Below are 23,645 nucleotides of genomic sequence, written 5' to 3' on the forward strand. Positions count from 1 at the left end.
GGCACACATCTTTAATTCCAGCACTCAGGAAGTAGAGGCAGGTGGATCTCTGTGAGTTCGAGGCCAGCCTGGTCTACAGAGTGAGTTCCAGGCCAGCCAGGGCTACATAGTGAGACTCTGTCTCAAAGAAACAAACAAAAACCTCCCACTAGACCAACACATATGCTTTCAGCTAGATGAGAAAAAGACGGACTATACTCTGCTATAAAGCATTAGTGTCTGGTGCACCTAAACCTCCTGGAGGTCTCTGACGCTTTAAGAGGTGCACTCCGACCCCAGCAAAAACTTGCAGAATTGTGACCCTCAACAGGCAAGTGTCCCCGCACATGTAAGTTATTTTCTCTATTTCTCAGCCCACATTTTGTAGCCACAAGCTATCTTGACATCAACAATCGTTTTCAAACGGGATCGAGAGATAACCGTTATTCCTACCAGAAGCCGGGAAGCTGGGAAAAAGCACACCAGGCTAACACTATTTCGCTAACAAAGGTGTGGTTTTTAACTAGTGCCCGTGTACTTTACCTCCTCTCAGGCTGCGCCCTATTCATTGGCGTCTCTGGGGCCTCAGAATAATGGACACATAAAGTCTCTGAAAGAAAACAGCTCTTAGAAATACTGATGTGGAGCTGGAGAGATGGCTCAGAGGTTAAGAGCACTGGCTGCTCTTCCAGAGGTCCTGAGTTCAATTCCCAGCAACCACATGGTGGCTCACAACCATCTGTGAGATCTGGCGCCCTCTTCAGACATGCAGGCAGCATGCAGACAGAACATCATAGACATAATAAATAAATAAATCTAAAAAAAAAAAAAAAAAAAAAAATCTTTTTTTAAAAAGAATGAAAGAAAAGAAATATTGATGTGGTCGCACGGTGGTGGTGCATGCCTTTCGACCCAGCACTTGGGAGGCAGAGGCAGGTGAATCTCTAAGTTCGAAGCCAGCCTGGTCTACAGATCAAGGTCCAGGATAACCAGGGCTATACAGAGAAACCCTGCTTCAGTGGGGGAGAGATTATTGGTGTATCATTTTTTTATATATATGATTTCCTGATGGCAAAAATTACTCCTATATATGTTCAGGCATAACACTTACACTCCTAGACATCAACAGAGAATTCGTGACCTTTTGACACTGGGACACAGCACCATCATTTACAACATGTGTATCTGAATACTGTATAACTGAGTTACCAAAAAATAACACTAGTAAATCAAAACAGAGCTCATCCTGTGGGCTGGGGACATGCTCAGTCGGCAGGTTACTTGCTGAGCATGCGCAAAGCCCTAGGTTCTACTCCCAGTACCGTTTAAAGCTGGCGTGTGGCCTGCACCTGTCATCCCGGCACACAGAAGTTCTAGGCCATCCTCAGCCACCAAGTGAGAGGCCCTCCTGAGACACCGAGATGTGGGGAGGGTTTCCTGTACCGTATTAAATTTGTCTACAGTTTATGAGGAGCTGCATCCGTGGGTATCCTGGGCCGAAGGCTGAATGTGCCCAGCAGAGCTTCACCCCATACCTCCTTCCTCCAGCCTGAGCAGTGTGAGAAGCAGAAGCTGGTGGAACGGAGATGACCTGCCGGTTTCAAATGGACCCCGGCTCAGATTCCTTCCTTCTGTAACACGCATCAGCCAAGTGTTCGCTGTTTCCGGGCCTCAGTTCCCGAGCCGATAAAACACACGCTTCACCCCTCCTTGCCAAGTGGCTGGGGGAATTCAGTGAGGTCTAAACCAAGGACCCACCATGACTAAGCCCCGAGAGCTCCTGCCCCAGCTTCACCAGCAAAAACATGCAACCAAACGTAGTGTGATGGCACCAAGCAAGGACAGCGCCTCACCCTGTCCAGCAGGTATCTGATGAGACATCTCAGGCAGAGTTCGGTCCAGGCTTGGAAACTGAGCTGAAATGCGCCTGTCCCCAAAGCACACCGCAGCGTCTGTGAAAACCGGGACACGGACTCGGGTCTGTCTGCAAGCTTCACTCTTGAGCATTTTAGATCTGGCACCCCAGAGATGCAAGTTCAGACAATCACTGAGCCTCCTTCCTGCAAGGCGCTTCTTAGGAACTGGGGAGAGCAGGGTCGTGGGGTGGGAATCGGGGTGGACCTGTAACCAAGCACCACCACCTTGTATGCCAGACACAGATGCATTTTTATTTACCAATTTCAAAGAGGGAAGGGAAGAGAAGTTGGGGAAGGAGGGCAGGGAGGGTGCAGTGAGGAAGGGTGTGAGGCTCCAGTCCTCAGGGTTAGGATCTAGGTTCTCCTTTCTCTTCCTTTCACATTCCTTCATTTCCTGAGCAGTAACTACGCGACATCTATCCTAGGAATGCAAAGGTGCAGATCTGCCCTCCTCCCCAAACACTCCCTTCTGGTGGAAAAGCAAGCCTCTGGTATTATTAGGAAGATCTATCTAGTGTGGGTTCAGACCCTCACTTACAACACGCAGCTCTGGAACTGCAAAAATGAGCTGGAGAGACGGCTCATCAGTTAAAAGTACTGCCTACTCTTACAGAGGAGAACCAGCGCTTACAGGTTCCCAACACCCACATGGCAACTTACAACCGCCTGTATCTTCAGTTCCAGGGGATTCAACACCCTCTTCTGACTTCCACAGACTCCTGGACACATGTACACACACTCAAGCACACACATATACACCTAAAATATATTTTTTAAAAAACTTCTCTGATCTTCTGATACATACACACATTTCAAAGAACACTTAACATTTATACTTTTGAGGGCATTTTTGTAATTGCCATTTTAAAGAGCTAGTTATAATCAACTTCTCCCCAATCAAAGGGCTTCTGTTGTTTACACCGTGAATGCAGTAGCCAGGTGGGAACAATCGAGACCAAGGGACAGACAGGGACAACAGCTTCTCACTCTATAATGTGTCAATCCATGAATCACTGTCCTAAGCATAAAGCCAACAACAGCGTAAGCCTGGGAACTGTCGGCAAGGACGGGCTACTGCTGTTTTCTTAGGACAGTTCATTGCTGGGACATGATCCAATTGGACCAGCGGCGACATTTATTCTTCAAATCACACTCCAGATGATGTAAGTGGCAGTGCATTGGTGACTTGGGAGCTGGGACAGCCAGTCCTCTTAACTAATGCACCATCTCTCCGGCCCCACTGCTCCAGTGCCAGCGCTGAGGGTTTTTTAGTGAGGGTCCGAACCCACAATGAGTGATGTGCTTTTGTTCCTTCCTCTTCAGAGGCCAGTGAGTCTTGCCGGTGCTACGCAGATGACAGTGTCCTCTATGCCACAAGTGTGGCGCACAAGGATGGCCTCCGTATGTTTTGTGAACAAGTGAATCATAAACACAACACTCAGGAACTTGGCAGTAGCCAAGCTAAATTTATTTTTAACCAGTGCTGTTTGCCCACATTTTTTCAGCAGAAAAGCCCAGTGAGAAATTTATCTTTGAGTAGCAGATGCCTAGTTCCCGACAGAGAGCAAGTTGCAGGAACTAAGGACGACCGAGTCTCAGCTGCCTCTCTTAAGTTCCTGACTTTTGTCTACTGAATACCAGTCAACCCGGAGCTTGATTTAAAACAATCAAACAAACAAATAAATGCATGAATGAATAATAAATAAATATTACTGTCCTACACAAAAATATATAAAGCAACAGGACAAGTCCCTCTTCAAGTTATAAAACTAAACCTAAATAAATATTTATAGCTATCTAGGTCAACACACAGAGAAAAAGAGAAACAGAGAGCACATACAAGCAAGCTAGAGATGTAGCACAGCAGTAGAACATTTCCCTAACACGTATGAGGCCTTGAGTCTCATGCCCAGCAAAAAAATAAAATACAAATATATATTTAAGCTCCAGCATGGGGTGCCGAGGGGAGTGAATTAGGTCACTACCCAGAAGTTTCCCTCCAGCTCCATTTTCTGCACTCTACACACTGAGACCCTTTGTTCATTGTTTCGGGCACTGTAAACTGTTTGGACATCCATTGTGAGCTCTGGCTGACTCAAAGTCTGAAGGAAGAAAAAAAGAGAGAGAGAGGAGAGAGATAAAATGGGATTCTGTCAATATAGTTCTGGCACTTTCAAATCCACACAAGCTCTGCAAACAGCCAGCTCACGCTGCTAAGGCCGGGCTGGAGCAAAGTTACGGCTCCTGGCTTATCACTGAACTCAGATGTCTGTTGGCGCGTATCACTTCCAGTTTCTCTGAAGAAGTAGTACTGTGGACAGAAGCCTCAGATGGTACTTGATGGATCACGTGACCACTGTCGTGTGTGTGTGTGTGTGTGTGTGTGTGTGTGTGTGTGTGTGTGTGTGTGTGTGTGTCCGTCCCTGCCAACCTTAAATGCGTAATAGACAGTAAGGGTAAAGTAGGCGAGAGTGGGAGAGAAGGCAATTTGAATGAAGGAGAAAAATTCACCAATATTCTAACACTAGGGGGAAAAAAGAAATGAGTCGAGTTCTCTCCAGCGGCGAAAGGGGACATTGCCAAAGGGACGAAAGACTTTTAAAGCAAGCCAGTGCAGCTACCTTTTTATAAGCAAGCTCAAATGACTGAGGTTACTCTGCCCACGTTTTTGACAGACTATTCTATCGGCCTGAGAATTGAAGCACAAACAGGAATAAATATGTAATCTCTTTCCATTTCATCTGACAAAATCCAAAAGAAGTGTTAAGATGGGTGGAGCCCATTACAATAAATCAGATTTATATACTACCTTGTACTTTATACTATCAAATTAGAAGGACTTCAAAGACAATGTACTCACTGGGATGCTTAAGTTACTCATCCAAGAAGTAAGTTAATAGAATCAAGCCATCTTCTATTTCTTCTTTAACTTGTTAACTTGAAAAGCATTATTTCTTTGGTCTCACTTGATAGCTTGAAATTGCTAGGTAGCCCAGGCTAACCTCAAGCTCTTGATTTTCCTGCCTTACTTCCCAAGTACTGAGCTCGTAGGCTCGATACCACAAACTACCTGGTTTTCTTTTCTTTTCTAGTTCTGGGGATGAACCCAGGGCTTTGTACATGCCAGGCAGGTGCTTCACCACTGAATTACACTCCCAAGCCTTAAAGTTAAAACTTCTCAAGCTTACTCCTAAAGAAGTAAGGGGTGGCACATGTCTGTAGTCCCAAACACAAAATTTGAGACCAGCCTAGGCAAGCAACATAGTGTGTTAGGAGGCAGGAGACAGAGCTAGAATCACAGAATGTAGGCCCTCCCAAAGGCAGGACATCTTATGAAGGAGGTCACCCAGACTGTATCAGGTGACTGACTATGAAGTCAAGGGACAGGCTTGGACACATGCACTCCAGAAACAGTGGTCCTCCTAAATGATGAGGCAAATAAGAAACGACAGCCACTTCCACTGACTACCTCACAGCAAGCCCAGGATCTGTTCTACCAGAGGCCAGACACCTCCAAATCCCTGGCTGAGGAGCACATAGGCACGACGTGAAAGCATGAAGGATAGCAGAAGCCTCCAGTGTTCCTGCACCAGCAGCAGCAAGCCAACTGCCAGCTCCCTGCCCCTCACCAGCTTCAGAGCTGCCAAAGCTTTGGTTTACAATGGCACCTTCCCAGGGTCTGTGGGGCAATTCTGAACGCTGGTGATGGGATTTTTGTTTTAACTCCAACAGCCTCCCATTGTTTGGGGGGGACATCCAATATTCTGCATTCTCTTCCCTCCCCCCCCCCCCACTCCTAGAAATCACCGGAAGGACAAGTTTGCCTGATTAAACCCTGACTCACAGGATGTGCACTCAATGCCTGGTTTACAGATGCAAAGACTGGATGTGACAAAAGAGTAAACGCCTTGAGATCAAGGAAAGAAGTTGTAAGACAAAATAATTCAGTCAGGTAGATGACGTCAGAGTTACAGACTGACACTTACTGTCCCTAATTCACAACACAAGACTTCTACTTGGAATTCACACAAGAGAAGTATCTTTATGTGCCCAATACAATGTGTATGGAATTTTCAAAACATCCTTATTCATAAGAGCAAAATTAAAGAAAAAATCCATCATAATAAAACATTGAATGTGCATACCTATGGAATGATGTTTAATGTACATACACATGGAGTGGTGTTGAGTGTTGACTATACATATACATTGAATGATGTTGAGTGTGCAGACACACGGAATGATGTTGAGTGTGCAGACACATGGAATGATGTTGAGTGTGCATACACATGGAATCATGCTGAATGTGCATACACATAGAATGATGTTGAGTGTGCATACACATGGAATGATGCTGAATACACATACACACGGAATCATGCTGAATGTGCATATACATGGAATACTGCTAAGCAACAAAAGAACCAGTAAGTTCATACAACACAGAAACACAGATGGATGACACAGAGATTCCCTGGAAAGAAGTTAGACATAAATACTGACTTCATTGATAAAAGCCTTCTTCAGGTCAAGCAAAACTAGTGTATGGAGAGGAGAATCAAATAAGATTCCGTGGTGGAGCCAGTTCTAGGGTGATACAAAACGTCCATCTATCCAAAAGGTAATCACAGCAGTGACTTCATGGGATCTTGTGATTAGATGGCACAACCAGAACTAACTGAACTGTATATTTAAAAGTAGCTTAAATGGGGCTGGAGAGATGGCTCAGAGGTTAAGAGCACTGACTGCTCTTCCAGAGGTCCTGAGTTCAATTCCCAGCAACCACATGGTGGCTCACAACCATCTCTAATGAGATCTGGTACACTCTTCTGGCCTGCAGTCATACATGCTGTATACATAATAAATAAATAAATCTTAAAAAAAAAAAAAAGTAGCTTAAATGGATGATTTAATGCTATATTTTACCTCAGTTTTAAAAACCCTCAATATTAGCACCAAAAGAAAACAAATAAAAAAAACATTAAACCCTTCATTTGAAATGTATACATAAATCTGTATATAAATTATACTTCACAATGAAATACCATAAACATGACCACACAGAAAATGTTCAATTATGACTATGATGACTTGCAGAGGGCAGACCTTTCCTGGGTTCTACTGTTACCTTTTTGGAAATCTTTCTATATGGAAATATTCCAGAAAAAAAAAAATTTAAACACTCCAGTTCTTAAGAAAGCTGAGAGTTTACAGGCAGTGGTGGCGCACGCCTTCAATCCCAGAACTCAAGAGCAGGCGGATCTCTGTGAGATTGAGGCCAGCCTGGTCTACAGAGTGAGTTCTAGGACAGTCAGGGCTACACAGAGAAACCCTGTCTTTGGAGGGGGGCGGGCAGGTTCTGAGAGCATCTTTTCTTCCCCCTTTCCAACCCTTCCCTCCCAGAGTCATCTGCCAAACTGGACATTGGAACAGTGTATCCAACTATGATTTCTCCCAGACCTTAGATTAAAATCTTCCCTTAGGGCTGGGGGTGTAGCTCTGAGGTCCGCACTTGCCTTACAGGACCAGAGCCCTGGGGCTTTTCCCAGCAGCCCAGAAAGGAAAGAAAACAATTCCTGATAGAGGCTATAAGCAACCCTCCAAGAGTCTCCAGATGCCTGTTCTGCCCTGGTAACAGTAACACGAGGCGGAGAGTAACAAAAGGTTTCAGTTCCATACCTGGGAAATTTCAGGGAGTGTCTAGGAGGCCACAAATCTCTCTCCCCTCCTAAAACTCATCCAGACACTAACCAGAGCAGCCAGAGGAGGGTGAAGTGCTTCCCCTGAAGGCATGCTCAAACACTGGGACGTGCTTGACTCTAGGCTGAAGCTACAGAGAGCACACCCTTCCACAGTAGTCCGTGGAAGGACGAGGAAGTCCCCCCTCTCAAAGCCCAGTTAGTAGTCTGGTCTTCAGCCCGGCTGGAAGCAGACCAGAAAAAGCTCCCAACTGCAGTCAGGAGCCCCTTCCGTGCTCGTGCCGGCAAAAGTTCACTCTGGGGAAAGGTCTATGGCAAAGGACGAGGGTGTGGGAGGCTCCCTGTGCGCAGCTTTGCCTGGGAAGAATGGAGAAATGAATGAAGATGGATTCTTGAGAAGCCCTGCGGAAAGGCTGAGTGGGCCTGGAAAGGAACTCATCCTGCTCGTGCAGAGGACCCAAGTTCAATTCCCAGAACCCACACCAGGCAGCTCATAACTGCCTATAACTCCAGCTCCAGGGGATCTAATGCCCCTGGCCTCCACATGGGTACCTAACTCACATGCACACACCACCACACAAACACACATAATTAAAATTAAGATAAAATGTTGAAGCTGGAGAGAAGGCTCGGTGATTAGGAGTACTGCCTGCTCTTCCAGAAGACTGAGTTCAGTGCTCAGCATCCCATCAGGTGGAACACAATTGCCTGTAACTCCAGCTCCAGGGGATCCGGCACCTCTTCTGGCCTCCAGAGGCACCCATATACATGTGGTATGTGTGTACCCACACACATACACAGTAAAAATAAAATAAATCAAACTCATTTTATACATTAAGGGCTAGAGAGACTGTTCAGTGGTTAAGAGCACTTGGGTTCATTTCCGAGCACCCAGCCGGCAGCTCACAACTGTCTTTGTGAGCTGGGCATGGTGGTACACGCCTTTAATCCCAGCACTCCAGAAATGGAGTCAGGAGGATCTCTGTGAGTTCAAAGCCAGCCTGGTCTACATAGTGAGCTCTAGGACAGCCAGAGCTACATACAGAGAACCTGTCTCAAAAACAAAGAAAAGAAAGAAGAATAAAGAAGTCTAACTCCAGTTCCAAGGGATGTGACATTCTCTTCTGGCCTCTGAGAGTATCAGGCACAAACAGTACACAGGCGTACAAGAAAGCAGACATTCATACATATAAAACAAAAGGCAATTTCAGAAAAAGAAAATTAAAATCTGGAAAAAGGAGGAGTCCGCGGCCGCTACTGGCTTGAAGAGAGGAAAGAACTTCAGGCTCCACACTAGTACATTATTCAGGTTGCAACTTAATAACAGTTCTTTCCACTGCTCTGTGAGCTAGGCAACTACCAGGCACGCTGGGAAGTTCGCCTTTAACAGTATTTCTTTCAAATGTCTCTCAGGAAGAAAAGAAAGAAAGGTCCAAAGGATCTCTCTTTAAAAGAAAATAAACTCACACAGAAAAAAAATATAGCTGAAGGAGCAAGTAACTTGGAACAGGGAACTCACAAGGACTTGAAATGTTCTCTAGGCTTTACACTCGAGCACCGAGAGCCCTCCGGAAGTTAAGGACCACAGACAATTATGAGCCATCAAAACTAAGTGGAGGTCAAGTCTGCATCTTACATAAAGGGACTTAGATAAAGCAGATGCTGCTGCCATGCCTAAGCCTAAGGTTCTGCAGCTAGGTCCAGTGCCCCACACCTCTCATCCCAGGACTCTGAAGGCTGAAGCAATGCAACACGTTTCAGGCCAGCCTGAGCTACACCCAGCCCCATTTCAACAGCACACAGAGAAGTCCGGGCTCAAGTCTACAATGTTTTGGCGAGACTTTTTGCTCACCACTACATATAATATAAGGAATTCTCTCTCTTAAGTCCTCCACTAGTCTGAGCCATGCTAGCTCATGCCTTCCCGAATCAAGTCAATTTGATGAGTAGACAGGGAATATGACTGATCTACCACTATGACTCACACCAGGGCAGGGCTCCCAGCTGATGGGAAGTGACTGGTGGCATGCATTGGAAGTGATAAGGGCTGGAGTAATCAGGGACAGGTGCACACGAGCCAATCCCCAACAGCGGAGCAGCTAACACCAACCAGACTGAAGAGGGCTAAGGAGGAAGCAGGCTCCCGAAACTGAGCTCATCAGGAAGTCCTTTAGTTTTGCTAAGAAACTCCCTCAGATAATCTCATTCTACTCTGCTGGATCCTCCAAAGACTCAAGAGCGGCAGATGACTTCGCAGGGAAACATTTATGACTCCTCCACAGTGAAACTCCACCCACCCAGGTTCTCAGGTGCGGCTGCTGTCCTTGTAAGGCAAAAAGAAACCGACGGACCGAGAGCTGAACTGAACTAGTCTGCTCAGTACTCTGCTAGGAACTGCTCTCAGCTCGTGGAAACAAACGGCTACAGTCTGACATTAAAAAGCAAGCTGGGGCAGCCTGACAAATTTCTTCTTCCTTCCTCCATAGAACAAAGGCCCTACAAGTACCAATTGCTACTAGAAAGCATTATCTCTCTGTATTGTGTAAGTCTCCTCGGAGATTAAAAACATTCCATCCTGCAGGGGAGCTACTTAAACAGAGAGGTACACAACAACAACAAAAGCTTCAAGAACTCCCTAAAACTGAACAGATTCACTAGCCCCTTCCCCGCCCAGTTGCAAAGAAGACTCTCAGAGAAGAAGAGGTGCCTGGAAGCCATTTAGACCAACTGAGGCACCGGCAAAGGGCACTTCAACCTGCTGGGCTGTCCACAGGCTGTCCAGGTTCCCAGCCTTTGGGAGCTGTCACCCATGCTGGGGTGGGCCTTGGTGATGCAGCTGCCTGTGAGTCATTTCTGCTCCTGCAAGTAACCCCTCACCCATATTCCTGTAAGTAACTCCCACAAAGCTCACTGGTTCACCAAATTGGACTTGGGTGTTATCTGTACCACTAAAAGTCGGTCTGTCATGGGTTCCCAATCTGGGGTGAGTACAAGTATGTTTCATCTCCCCAGGAAAAGTTAGGTCACATAACACCCTGATCACCTTCAACTCAAGAGGCTAAAGTATCTGTAACACTATCAAAGCTTTCTTTACTATCATGGCAAAAATGTAACTGGACTTTAATCATCAGTAACAACTGAAGCCTAAAAACTGTTACAACCAACACAAACCACAACCCTGGTGTGGACAGGTGTCTCAGCAGTTAAGAGCACTGGTTGCTCTTGCAGAGGACCAGGGTTTGGTTCCCAGCACTTACTTCTTGGCTCACAACGACCTCCAAGTCCTGACCCAGAGGATCTGACACCCTCTTCTAGCCTCCGAAGGCAGCAGGTACCCACGTGTTGCACAAGATACATGTAGGTATAAACAATAAAGTAATTTTAATTTTAATAAGTACCTGGCACAGCAGGTACTTGGCGTGTTCCAGGCCCTGGGTTCCACCTCCAGCTCCCCGACAACAAAAGGGATGGGAGATATTCATGCATAGATGTGTCAAGATTGCATTTTCACATTAACTATATTTACTACTCCCTTGTACAGGCCAGGAGGAGAAACATAAATAGAAGCCACACCCATGAAAGTCTAGTTAGACTAAACATTAAAATTTAAATAAGCATTATTACAAAATATAGTCTACTATGGAATGATGCCAGCCTGCATCGTGTTAAAGACCTGACTTTACCCATCTGGCAGGTGCACTCAACAAATCCGTGTGCTGATATGAAATGACTAAATTTTACAAGTCACTAGCCAAGAAATGACTAAAATACAAGTCACCAGCCAAGGGCTTAGGACTTCTCACAAATAGCACCGCAGGCACACTACAAGAGAACTTTGTGATGCAAAGTGTCTCCTCTTCAGGTCTATTCACTAACCACCAATACGCATCTGAGCTGTTAAGCCAAGCAGGAGGTTGGTGTTCTCCCTCAAACTTCCCTCTACCATCCTTGTCAGAGCCCTTTCCACAGCTCCACACGTGCCCCCAAAGCATAAACACTTGCTCCATCCCCAGCACCATAAAGTGAGTTCATGAACTAAAAATCAGAATTCCTCCATTCAACACACTTTGGAAAGATGCTGAGACGTTCAAACCACCCACGTGTCAAGCCGGTTGGGCATCTGCATTCTTCAAGCCTCACGTACAAACAGTGATATTCCCCAGGAGAGCCAAAGCACTTCCTCACTGCCACTCCACTTTATCTCAAAAGAATGAACAACATTTGGTCATCCAACATTTGGTGCTGAGACACCAACTTGTAGAAAGCAGAGAAAGGAACAAGAATTGGGCCGATGTTAAGAGTCTCACAGGTACGCCATGGACAAACACAAAGAAAAGAACTGAGCAGAAATTGGGGGATACGCATGCTAAAGACAAGGTCCATGGCGTTCAACACTGTTGGCCTCCCAGGACGATTCTGCGAGTTCTGCTCCAGAAGGTGTGGGGGGGCTACACTCAGAGTTCCCCAGAACCAAGTCACACATGTTTTCCACAATTCTGCCCAAGTCCGCAGGTATCAAAAGTAACTGTCACGTTCACAGTTCTTACATTCTAATGCTACTTTATCATGATAAGCTTACACATCTTCTTAACACAGACCAGTTCTGCTTGACAATTACTTTTGCTTTGTCCTAAGGAAGCTATCTAATTTTGAAATAAGTGGGACTGGTGGCTGGCTTTGTTTTTTTATCCCTCACATGACATTAATATAGAAGAACTGAAAAACAGACTATGTCCCTTCCAATAAACTGATGAAAAAGACAATTTAATGCTTGTGGAAGAGAATTATTGGGTTGGCTTTGTTGGTGGTGATGGTTTGTTTATTATGAGACAGGTCTGACTTGGTTGCCGGGGCTGGCCTAGAACTCACAGATAACTGCCTGCTTCTGCCTTCAGAGTGCTAGGGTTAAAGGCATGTGCTACCACAGCTGGCTGGGTTAGTCTGTTGGGAGGCAGGAGCAGGTAGATCTCTAAGTTCAAGGCTGACCTGGGCTACAAATCAAATTTCAGGACAACCAACGCTACATAGAGAAACCCTGTCTCAAAACAAAACAAAACAAAAAAACAAAAAAAACACCAAAACAAAACAAAACAACAAACAAATATATATATGGGCTGGAGAGGTGGCTCAGAAGTTAAAAGCACTTGCTGCTCTTGAAGAGGACCCAGATTTGATTCCCAGCCCCCACACGGCCACTCACAACCATCTGTAACTAAAGTCCCAGGGAATCCAATGCCCCCTTCTGGCACCAGGTACATAAGCAACACATCCATGCAAACACAGCACTGTACACATAAAATTATTAATTAATTTTTAAAAACAATTTTCTAAGCCAGGCATGGTGGCCTGGACCAGCTAACATCCCAATTCTACTTTCGTCCACCGAAGACTGGGGTACCCATGCACAGGACAACACCATGCCGAGATCACCTCTACCTCTCAATATCAAAACTGCAGGCCCAAGGTCACTGTAGCCAGAAGATTTTGTACCCTTGATTGTTGCTTAGGGTATAATCAATGGGGCGTTTTATTGGGAGTCAGCTCTCGATTGAGAGAAATCTTTAATATGGCCAGGCTGCTTAATGGGATTTGTTTTAGGGATTAGGCCAGGAATTCCCTAATGGCTAATAATCTTGGGAGATGTTGAAAGGCTGAGTGATAGCTGGTCCTTCCCAATTCCACAGCTGCCCTATGGCACCCACACTTCCAGCCACTGCCCAAACAAATCAAAATGTCTTTTTTAAACAATTTCTGTTGTACACAGAGCTACAGTGACCTAAGGTGACCCCCACCTAGTTTCAAGAACCTGTCTCCTTCAAAGACAACCTTCTAAGGAGAGAGAATCTTGTGAAAAGAAAATTAATGGTGGGAATCTTGTCATCTCCCAAGCAGTCAGATATATTCAAAAAGTGCTCACTCCGCATACAGGAGGCAGCTGGTTAGCTGTGATCTGCTGTCAACGTGCAAGGAACTAGATCAAGGGTTAAGTAAATTTAGGCAGAAGTCACTACAAATGAATTCCCCAGAGGGCGATAAGATGAATCTGGTCTTATTCCTAAGCAAGCCTGAGAAACAGAACCATTTACTCTGTAGGGAGTGGAGTGAAGTGTTTGCTGGGAAAGCAGCTCCCAGGCCCGTTAAGAGAGAGGGACCTCTAATTAGTACATTAGGAGTTTCTGTGATTTCCCCTCCCAAAGCTCTATTATAGACGTTCAAGGCCTTCCAAAGAGCGACTTTCTGTGTCTTGGCTTTTTCATTGGCAACCATCTGGCACCTCCTACCTACACTATTATACCTCATCTCCCTTAACAACCAAAAAATCTTTCATTTAAAACCCCACACTTAAATTTTGGGACCAATGACCACTGTGTACCTAGCAGCCAGTCTATGCCAGCGCCCTGGGAGGTGGACACATTCCCAGTCATTCTCTATAGTGGCTGACATCAGGAAGTGTCTGTTCACGTGTTCTTTCTTCCCTGAAAGAATCCCCGAAGGGATGCAGAGAGGACAACCTCACTCACTCTTTGTTGTATTTCTGAACAGCAGAGTGTGCATCTGTATTAACCATTCCCTCCCGCGGTGCCAGGAATCACGTAAAGCCAGATCCATCTAAAGCAGTCTACCATGCTGGTGTCGCTGGACTGCTGTGAGCAGAAATCCAGTCTTAGTCAATTCTGTATCTCCCCAAAGTGACTGGCACTAACTAGGTGCTCATTAAATGTTAGCTCAGTGGTACTGAAAAGCTGCCACTGGGGATACCACTCAAAAATATGCTTGAGGTCCTGGATTCAATCCCCAGCACCACACACCCACAAAGACAATCACTCACACACACACACACACACACACACACACACACACACACACACACACAGTTGTAGTAGAATTTAAAAAGGAAAACTCTCCCTTTTATCACTCTTTCCAAGCTCTGTGGGGAGGGGAGGGGGAACAAAACTCAAAAGCCAGTTACCTTGGCTAAAGCTCCCTCCCCTTCTCTCATCTACCCAATGACAGCACCCTGTCCATACTTCCAAATGGCACTATTGGTCTCTTTATTCCTTGCGCGTTTCCCCAACAAAACTGTGGGTGAGACATGTGACTTCTACTTATCTTTGCATTCCGCACATTGAAGCGGCGTTATTCAAGAAAATGTATTGAATTAGCTAATACACCCTTAACCTAAGCAGGATATTAAATGGCACTTTTCCACAAATGCAATAGCTACTTACTAATTTCTCAGCTAAAACTACCTTCTTCCCAGGTGAGCCTGGCAGAGCGGCTCCCCTGGGCAGATAGATGGACCTGTTTTTTTGTAAGGGGTTGTGGGTACAGCCAGCAGACCACCTAGGAAGCTGTAGGGGCGACTATCCCTCTCTGCTGGGACTCGGCAATGGAAGCAGGGAGTGTGCAACGCAGGGCAGTTTCTGGGAGGGGATGACTCTTCACTGGGAACCTCAGGAAAGCCACAACCATTATTACTCAGGTCAGACAGTCGCCAGAGAAGCAACTCAGCCTGCAAACTGAAGCTAAAATAAAAGGGAAGGCTGGATTCCATTACTGAGTCCTGGCAGGTCCCCTCCCAAGTTCTTCACATTTCAATAATGTGAAAAAGTCTGAGGTCGAAATCCCTGATTATTTATACCTTAAAATAAACTACTGTGTAAAAGCGGAAACCTGACAAATGGAGACATAAAATAAAAGGGACTGATGACAGGTAGAAGACTACCAGAATACAAGCCATTCATCACTCCTTTCTGGGACTTCTTCCGAAACCCCATCTCCATGCCCTACAGCAAAATAAATTGTTCCGCAGAGGCAGCTGACTTGGAAAGAAAATGAGGATTTGGGTATCCAAAGAGTCCTCAGTGTCTCTCAGTACATGGCTAGAGCCTCTGCATTAAGTTGCAAAGAGAACACGCACAGGCGTCCAGTCGGCGACCACAGGCACAGAAAGTCTTGGGAGCCGACGCTGGGCTCCACACTCTCCCCTACTTGCGATTTCATCTCCAAGCCGGATGACTTCAGAGAGGCCACAAGCCATCAAGCGCCTTCCTAGCAGTCCTCGCCTTTCTTGCGCCCGGGTCCCCCCAGGAGAATCCTAGCTATCTACAGCCCAAGCTCGGACACAGAGGGGAGCCACGCGGAGCCCACCCGCTCCCACGCAGCCGCTCGCCACCGGGCCGGGGAGGAAACTTACGCGCAGCCAGCCCGACAGCTCCCGCCGCGGTGGGAACCCGCGGTCTCCCCGCACCGGCATCTCGCGCGCTCTTCCCGCACGTCCTCCGCGCCGCCGCTCAGAACTACAAGCTGCAGTGGCGGCCGGTCCGCCACCACGGGGAGCCTCCCCTTTGTCCCTCCTCCCGCGGCGCAGCCGGCCCGCCCCGCGCCTAGCTGCGCCCACGCCGGCCGCCCGGCCGGGGAAACTCCAACGGCCGCTACCACCCTCGCCGCCGGGGGATGGCTCGCCGGCGCCGCGCCAGAGACCCCGCGGCGGGCGGCGTCATGCGCCCCGGCTCCCGGCCGGCGACGGAGGACCTGGGGCAGTAGGAGGCCCCCGAGTTCGTGCGTCCCGCCTGCACCCCCGCCTCGCTGGCCGGATGGTTCGCTCCGCCGCGCGCTTAGGAGCCAGCAGGTCCGGCCGAGCGCGCGCCCGGGGAAAGCGCTGCGCGTCGGCCAGGCTGGCCCGCGTCCGCCGATGTCCCCGGAGGTCGCACGGGCGTCCTGGGGGACACCTTTTAGAGAGCATCGCGGGGCTTCCCACAAGCAGCGCTTGCGTTCTCTGCCAGGGAACAACTGGGGAAACCCCGAAGCTTTGCGTCGGAAGTGGCCCTCGGGGTCAGCCGGCACAGACAAGTGTTGCACCCCAAATTTCGCAGCTCCACTGCTGACCCAGATTCCAAGGGTACAAAGGTGTTAGGATTAAATAGTAAAGCGGGGTTTTTTAAGGCAATGCCGGCCAGGTTACCTGCTTGGCATATCGCCAGCAGCTCCAATAAAGAGATTGAAATCCCTCTCCGTCGCCAGCGTATAAAAGACATAGGTCACAAGGTTGATCCGACAGGATTTATTCAGAGTCCCCTTGTGCAAGAATCGTGCGAATTAAATAAACTGTCCTGGTATAGGAGCACATAAAAAAAAAAAAAAAAAACTGATACATTGATTAAACACGTGATCTGGAGTTAGAAGTGAAAGCGTTGCCCACTGCTGTTCCTCTAAATTGGAGAGCAAACCCCAGCCTAGGCCCATAAATTGATAGGTAAGAGGTAGAAAGGTCTGGGGAGCCCTATGACGAGATCCAGATGCTGGCGGGCTCTCTGCAAAGTGGCTTCACTTCCTGTCTAATCAGAACAAGTTTGGCAGTATATGTGGAAAAACAAGTCTTGCAGATGCTGCCCTCAAAGAGTTATGCTGCTGGCCTCCTTTGGAGTAGGAAGTCCACGCCTCTGAGTAAGCGCTGTGAGTAACATTTCCCACTTTATCTCCAGTCTCCACTGGGACGCGGGCTGGTCTTCCTGACCGGCGCGTTCTATAACCCTCCTGATCTAAGCACCTATTTAAATATGGTTCCCCAAATTAGGTGGTGCTGGTAATGACGGCACTTGTGAGCCGGTCACACCTTACTTTCATGAGCTTATTATGTCAACAAAGCATCAACAAAGGAAGGGTCCAGAGCGTAGCAATTACACCTGTTAAATAGCTACCTTTTCCTCCCTAGACCGGGGCTGTCCGATTTGAGCAGCCCTCGCCACCTGCCTTTATTTACATTTCACTTTCAGTTACCTAAAATGAGAGACAATGAACATTTCAGTTTCTCAGTCATACTACCTACATTTCCAGGGCTGACAGCCACAAATGCCTAATGAGCACAGGGGCAGAGTATTTCCATCGTGACTAATGATGAGAGCTTTATATGCCATAAAACCAATTCTTTTAACACCGGAAAGTAAGCGTCTATAAACTGTTGAAAACTTCATTCAATTGCTACACTTTGTTTTCTTTTCTTTTTTGGGGGGGGGGGGTTGGGGGGGGGAGATGGGGGTGGATCTGGAGACAGGGTTTCTCTGTGTAACCCTGGATATCTTGGAACTCACTTTGTAGACCAGGTTGGCCTCGAACTCACAGAGATCTGCCTGCCTCTGGAGTGCTGGGGTTAAAGGCATACCACCACCTGCCAGCGGCTACACAGGCTTTGTGATGGCAATATAAGCCATACAACTCTGACATGTGCAACAAGCTCTTGCTATGTAGCCCAGGCTACCCTCAACCTAGAGATTTGCCTGCCTGAAGCTTTGAAATGCTGGGATTACAAGGCATACAACCACCATATTGGGCCTTAATTAATTCCAGTCTTCTGAGAAGTAATGTACTTCATAGTGAAACAATATTTCAAACCCACTCCGGGAATTTGTTTAACCTCTTTTTTTTTTTTTTTTTTCTTTTGTGGCAGGGTCTCGCTATGCAGATCAGGCTAGCCTTCCTCCTGACTCAGGAAGTCCACAACGGACGTCAAGCAAGCAGGGGGAAAATGGAAGTTCTTCCCTATTAATATTGTAGGATGGGGTTCAGGGAAAGCTTCCCAGATTTAGCTTGTTAATACAAGCTAAGAAGTAAGATGCACTTGTCAGACAAAATGAAAGGAAAAGGTCTTCTCGGTGAAAATAATAGTATGTAGAAACAAAGAACACATGCAAACAGAACACTATGATGTGTAATAAATAAATGAATCTAAAAAAAAAAAACAAAAAGAAAGAAACAAAGAATCTGCCTCTAGCAGCCTTTCCCTGAGGGTACCCTGATGTGAAGTGGTCCAGGCCGGCAGGTGCTTACAAAAGTCGGAGGGATTCAGTTAGCCTTTTATGTAGATCTCTGTTGTCTTCTGGGAAGATGGGGTTGGCAGTTAGGATCTGGGGAATCGTGGTCAGAGTTTAATCTGTACCTACTACCATTGTGGGAAAGCCGACGAAATATGACTGGTTCTAAAGTCAGCCGGCACTAGATGAAAGGAAGCCAGATTCAAAAGAAACTGAGGAAGTGGTTCAGTTGGCTGGACGACTGAGCGGCTGTGAGAGACAAGAGGGAAGTGCGTCCAGCATGACTCTCAGGTTTGTGGCATACTTACTTACGTAGACATTCCTTTGACCACAGTGGCGAATTCAGGAGAGGGCGTTTACCTTGGGAGGGGCCTGAGGAAGGATAATGAATGAGTTTAGTGAGACACAACAGTCCAGAGGGATGTCTCACCCAGGGGGAGATGCTCAGTAATTCAGCACGGACCAAGTGTCAACTACAGGAGGGATTACTGAGCACCAGGACAGAGAGGTCTGGGAGTCATCACCAAGTTGTGACAGTTGACGTCATGAGAAGGGATGAGTCTATTCAGACAAAGATGTAGTTAGAGGCAAGGCTGGACCAAAGACAGGACCTGCCTATGGGAATGCCAGTGTGCAGGGGGTCTTAGGACTCTGCAGGACAGAGCAGAGCAAGCCTGGAAGGGCAGAAGAAACTTTCTGGGGGAGAATGGACAAAAAGTCATGGGGAGAGTGAGTTTTAGGAAAGGGAACATAGCCAATGAGACAGAGCTGTGAGGAAGCCATCAAGAACTGCCTGGGGCCGGGCAGTGGTGGTGCACGCCTTTAATTCCAGCACTCAGGAGGCAGAGCCAGGCGGATCTCTGTGAATTCCAGGCCAGCCTGGGCTATGGGGTGAGATCCAGAACAAGCACCAAAACTACACAGAGAAACCCTGTCTCGAAAAACCAAAAAAAAAAAAAAAAGAACTGCATGGGATTGGAGATGTAGCTCCATTGGTAGAGTGCTTAGCCAGTATGCACCAAGTCCTGAGTTTGAGCCCCAGCACAACATAAACAGTGTGGTGGCACACTCAGGGGGTGAAGGGGGAGGAATCAGAAGTACCCTCGGCAATATAGTGAGTTGAAGGCCAGCCTGGGCTATAGGACATCATCTGCCTTTCAAACAAAAAACTGACTCTGAACCTAATTGCTTCACAGAGACCCACTGCTAATATTGGCCAAAGCTGTTCCAGTCTGAAGTTCCATTACTTCGCCAGGTGTCTGTTCCCATCTATGTTCAGTGATAAAACACTAGTAAGTCCTACTTAACGGAAAGCAAGCCTAGCATTATTTGAAGGGGTTAAAGGCTCCCACTTTCACAACCGAATTTAGGTTCCAGTTCCCTGAGAAGGACAAACAGGTGTCTTTTCCAGCAAAGGGCCATTTATCTCCAAGGCCCTTACATTCATGGTCGAGGGAGAGAACAGACACAGAGGGTCTAAGTCAGCCTCACAGTGTCTCAAGGACAAACCCAGCAGCCCCTTCTGAGTCACGGCCACACTTGTGCAGATGTGTCCAAAAGTAATGAGACTAAACCTCAGCCAATTAGAAATAGACCAGTGTAACTGCTGCTTGCTTAGCCAATTATGTAGCTGACCCTGAAACTCCCCTTAGCTGTGCTTAAAAGGAGCCCGCACGTCCCTCTCAGGTTGTCACCATTTTGCACAGGTGAACGACCCCACGTGCATGTGGTCTAATAAACGCTCTTTGTTCTTGCACACTGTTTGAGTCTGGGGTGTTCATTTAGTCAGATTTCCCGCAGAATACTAAGATTTGCTCACCAGGCAGAGAGAGGAATCTATCTAAACAGGAAATCAAGGTACTGCTGAAGTAGGAGCGTCTCCAAGTCACGCTCTGCCTGAACTACACAGCCAGTTCCAGGAAAGCCTCGACAAAAAAAAAAAAAAAAAAAAAAAAAAGTGGGTGGGGGGCAGGACTGAGTGCTTGCCTTGTGGGTTTGAGCAGCTATCCCAGCCATTAAAAAAAGTTAAGATCTGAGATCTTTATAAAGAAATATTCTCTCCCACCCCATCCCTTCTCCTCCCCCCCCCACATATAGATACATATGTATCTGTGTGTATATATATGTGTGCAACATGGTTACATAGTTTCTTCAGTTGGGAGCAATGTAAACTCACACTGAAAAGTCTCCAGGCTACTTTCTACACCTGAGACAGGCTGGAATCGCACAGACCCACGCCTTCCACAAACATTTCTTAAATGCCTACCTTACTCCTTAGGTAGGTAGAGAGAGATCAAGACAGCACATAACAGGGAACGGCCCACAGCACGACGACGAAGAGAAAGATAGACACAAAAAGAGATGACAAGTCAAAAGAAACCCCGCGTGACCCCCGACACTTCTCAAACGGAAGAGGAGCTTCCTTCACCTTCCTGGTGACCACAGCTTCTCCCCTGCACCTCCCTGCACCTCCTCACTCCTAACATTACCACCCCACTCCACTGCCCTCCTCAAAAGCTACTTCAGGAGTGGGGGAGGGGCGCCTCAACTCCTGCTCCACCCTCGACTTCACCTCTAGCTGTCACATACTGGTCCTTTCACCCTCAAAGGCGGTTAAACTACTTTTCTTTGGTTCGTTTTTTCTTTTTTGGGGGGTGGGGGTGGGCGGGTGGGCTGGTGACTGGCTATCTAGCTTTCCAAATCTCACAATACTAAAGCACCGTTTACTTGAATGTGGAACTTCAAGTGCCACACATTCCTGCCCGAACTGTCCACCCTGGTAGAATAATGATTTACATCTCTCCTCCTCCGATCTTCCCTGTGATGGAGACAGCCTGGAGCCTCAGGAGCACACGCATACTAAACATGCAACGGACCACAGAGCTCCATCCTCAGGCCCTAGAAACAGACTCTAGAATTGTGTGGGCCTCAGTCAAACTGACAGCAGAGACGAACAGAGATGAGCACAGCCCCAGCACAAGGAATCATGAAGTAGTTTATATTTCTGCAAATATGAGCAAGATACAATTATGTACTACGTGCATCAGGGATGGCCATTGTTTCACAAACTACCAAAAGTTTAACAAAAATTTAAAAATAGAGGTAGATAATCAAGAAAGTAAATAAGTTTAGAAATTATAACCCGGGGTAAATACCAGGCAAAAACCAGAGGAGGAAGGGTGATGGTCTAATTCCCCAAATCATGCCATTATATCATTTATAATGGTCTACCTTCAATAACAACCAAAAAAAAAAAACCCTCAAAATTTTTACGATTTTATTTTTATTTACATGTGTGTGATGTAAATACAGTGCCCTCAGAAGCCAGAAAAGGGGACTGGGTCCCCTGGAGCTGGAATTAAAGGTGGCTGTGAGCCCTCTGACACACCCTCTATAAGAACAGTATGTACTCTTAACTGCTGGGCCCCAAGCCCTGCAATTGTAAATAATTACTCCTAGAATCGAAAAGTATGGGATCTATAAAGTGATAAAAATGCTCTCTATGGGCTGGAGAGATGGCTCAGTGGTTAAGAGCGTTTGTTGCTCTTGGAGAGGACCGGAGTTCAACTCCCAGCACCCACATGGTGACTTATAACCATCCATAACTACAGTTCCAGGGCACCTGATGCTGTCTTCTGATCTCCAAAGGCAGGCACATAGTACACATACATACATACAGGCAAAACTCACATACACATAAAATAAAATTTAAAAATCTTTAAAAAAAAATGTAGCCAGGCATGGTGGCACACGCCTTTAATCCCAGCATTCTGAGAGGCAGAGGCAGGTGGATCTCTGTGAAATTGAGGCCAGCCTGGTCTACAGAGTGAGTTCCAGGACAGCCAAAGCTACACAGAGAAACCCTGTCTCGGAAAAAAAAAAAAACAACAACAAAAAAAGAAAGAAGAAAGAAAGTTGCTGTTCATATGTCTATCTCCACAACTCACTGAAGGTTCCAAAGTTAGTTAGATTTTCTTACGCTCATATACTCTTTCATTATACAAAATCAATTTTATGGTCATTAAGTCATCTAACATGATTATAAATATGCCAATTAAAAAATGGCTCTGGAAATACGACAGTGTGGCAAAGCTTACTTTAATTGTGAGTCATAGGGTCATAAAGCCTGAAGAGAGCCGTTTATTTGCAGCCTCTCAACGCAGCACTTACAAGCATAAACGTGAGCACATTATAAACTACTAGAAAGTTCTCAGACTTCCATCCTTTGACCAATGAAAGACCATTGGTTTACCTTTGCAAACAGTGTTTCTGGTTGACTGGAAAGTAATTTGCAGCTGCCTGCCTTCGAGATTGTTCTCATGCCATTATACAGGGAAAGAGCAGAAAGCTGTCTAGATATTTCAGAGTCTAAAAAAAAGTGCAATTTTCACCCAGGAACATTTTTCTGATCAATAAATTAAGAGCATTACACTGTGTAATAGTTGCTATGGACAGCTTGCATTTCTGTTAAATTTTTACACCAGTGAGTTCTGTAAAAATGATTGAGTAAATACTAAAAAGCACTTCGCAGCTCAGAAAAGCAAGGACATTTTTTTCTTTTTCTTTTTTTTTTTAATATTTATTGACTTGTATGTGTGTGTATGTGCACACATGTTTATGCATGCCACGGACTTGAAGGAGTCAGTTCTTCCCAACCAACCAGGTTGTCAGGCTTGGTCACCAGATCCTCTACCAGAAGAACCATCTCACTAGCCCAAGAAACGTTTAAAGATCATCTAAGACATACCTAACAACCACCTCTGAAATTAGATAAATATTCTAGACATATACCCAAACAGAAGGTTACATGGATGACTACCCAGAAAGAAGAATAAGTTTAACAAAAATGGGAATATACTATTTTACTTAAAACTAGTAAATAAAACTTTATTTAATGCTGATAGAAAAAAAGAAAGCTAACTGAGGGCCACGGTTATAGCTCAGCAGAAGTCCTGTATGAGGCCTGGATTCAGTCCCTACAGGTGAAGGCACTGTCATTAGACCCACACAACACGGTTTGGAAGGGACATAACAACCATGACCCACCATCACCACCACCACCACAACCACCACCACCACCACCACCATCACCACCACCACCACTAAATTTGAACAAAACACAAACAATAAATGCTTCTTCAACATGATGAAGAATCCCCAAAAATCTCAAAAGAGTAAAGAAAGGGATCCCACACATACGGTTTTGCAGTGGTAAATTTTCAAAGATATTTTGGAAATTA

At 46.3% G+C, this 23,645-nt stretch overlaps 1 protein-coding gene across 4 annotated transcripts in view; it reads right to left on the bottom strand.

The window, feature by feature from the left end:
* Window positions 1-23,645, bottom strand: part of Tjp2 (tight junction protein 2) — a 132,748-nt gene that overhangs the window by 62,363 nt on the left and 46,740 nt on the right. The window contains exon 1 of one of the 4 annotated variants that reach the window (XM_042262033.2): window positions 15,792-15,984. The exons of 2 other annotated variants lie outside the window; for them this stretch is intronic. In XM_042262033.2, the coding sequence (XP_042117967.1) occupies window positions 15,792-15,851 (60 nt within the window). In that variant the 5' untranslated portion in view covers window positions 15,852-15,984. Of the gene's footprint in view, window positions 1-15,791; window positions 15,985-23,645 lie in introns of those variants that run through there. One more of the 4 variants, XM_015996411.3, reaches the window with a different exon arrangement.

Source organism: Peromyscus maniculatus, chromosome 1 (genome assembly GCF_049852395.1).
Source record: "Peromyscus maniculatus bairdii isolate BWxNUB_F1_BW_parent chromosome 1, HU_Pman_BW_mat_3.1, whole genome shotgun sequence".
In the NCBI taxonomy this organism is placed as follows: Eukaryota; Metazoa; Chordata; class Mammalia; order Rodentia; family Cricetidae; genus Peromyscus; species Peromyscus maniculatus.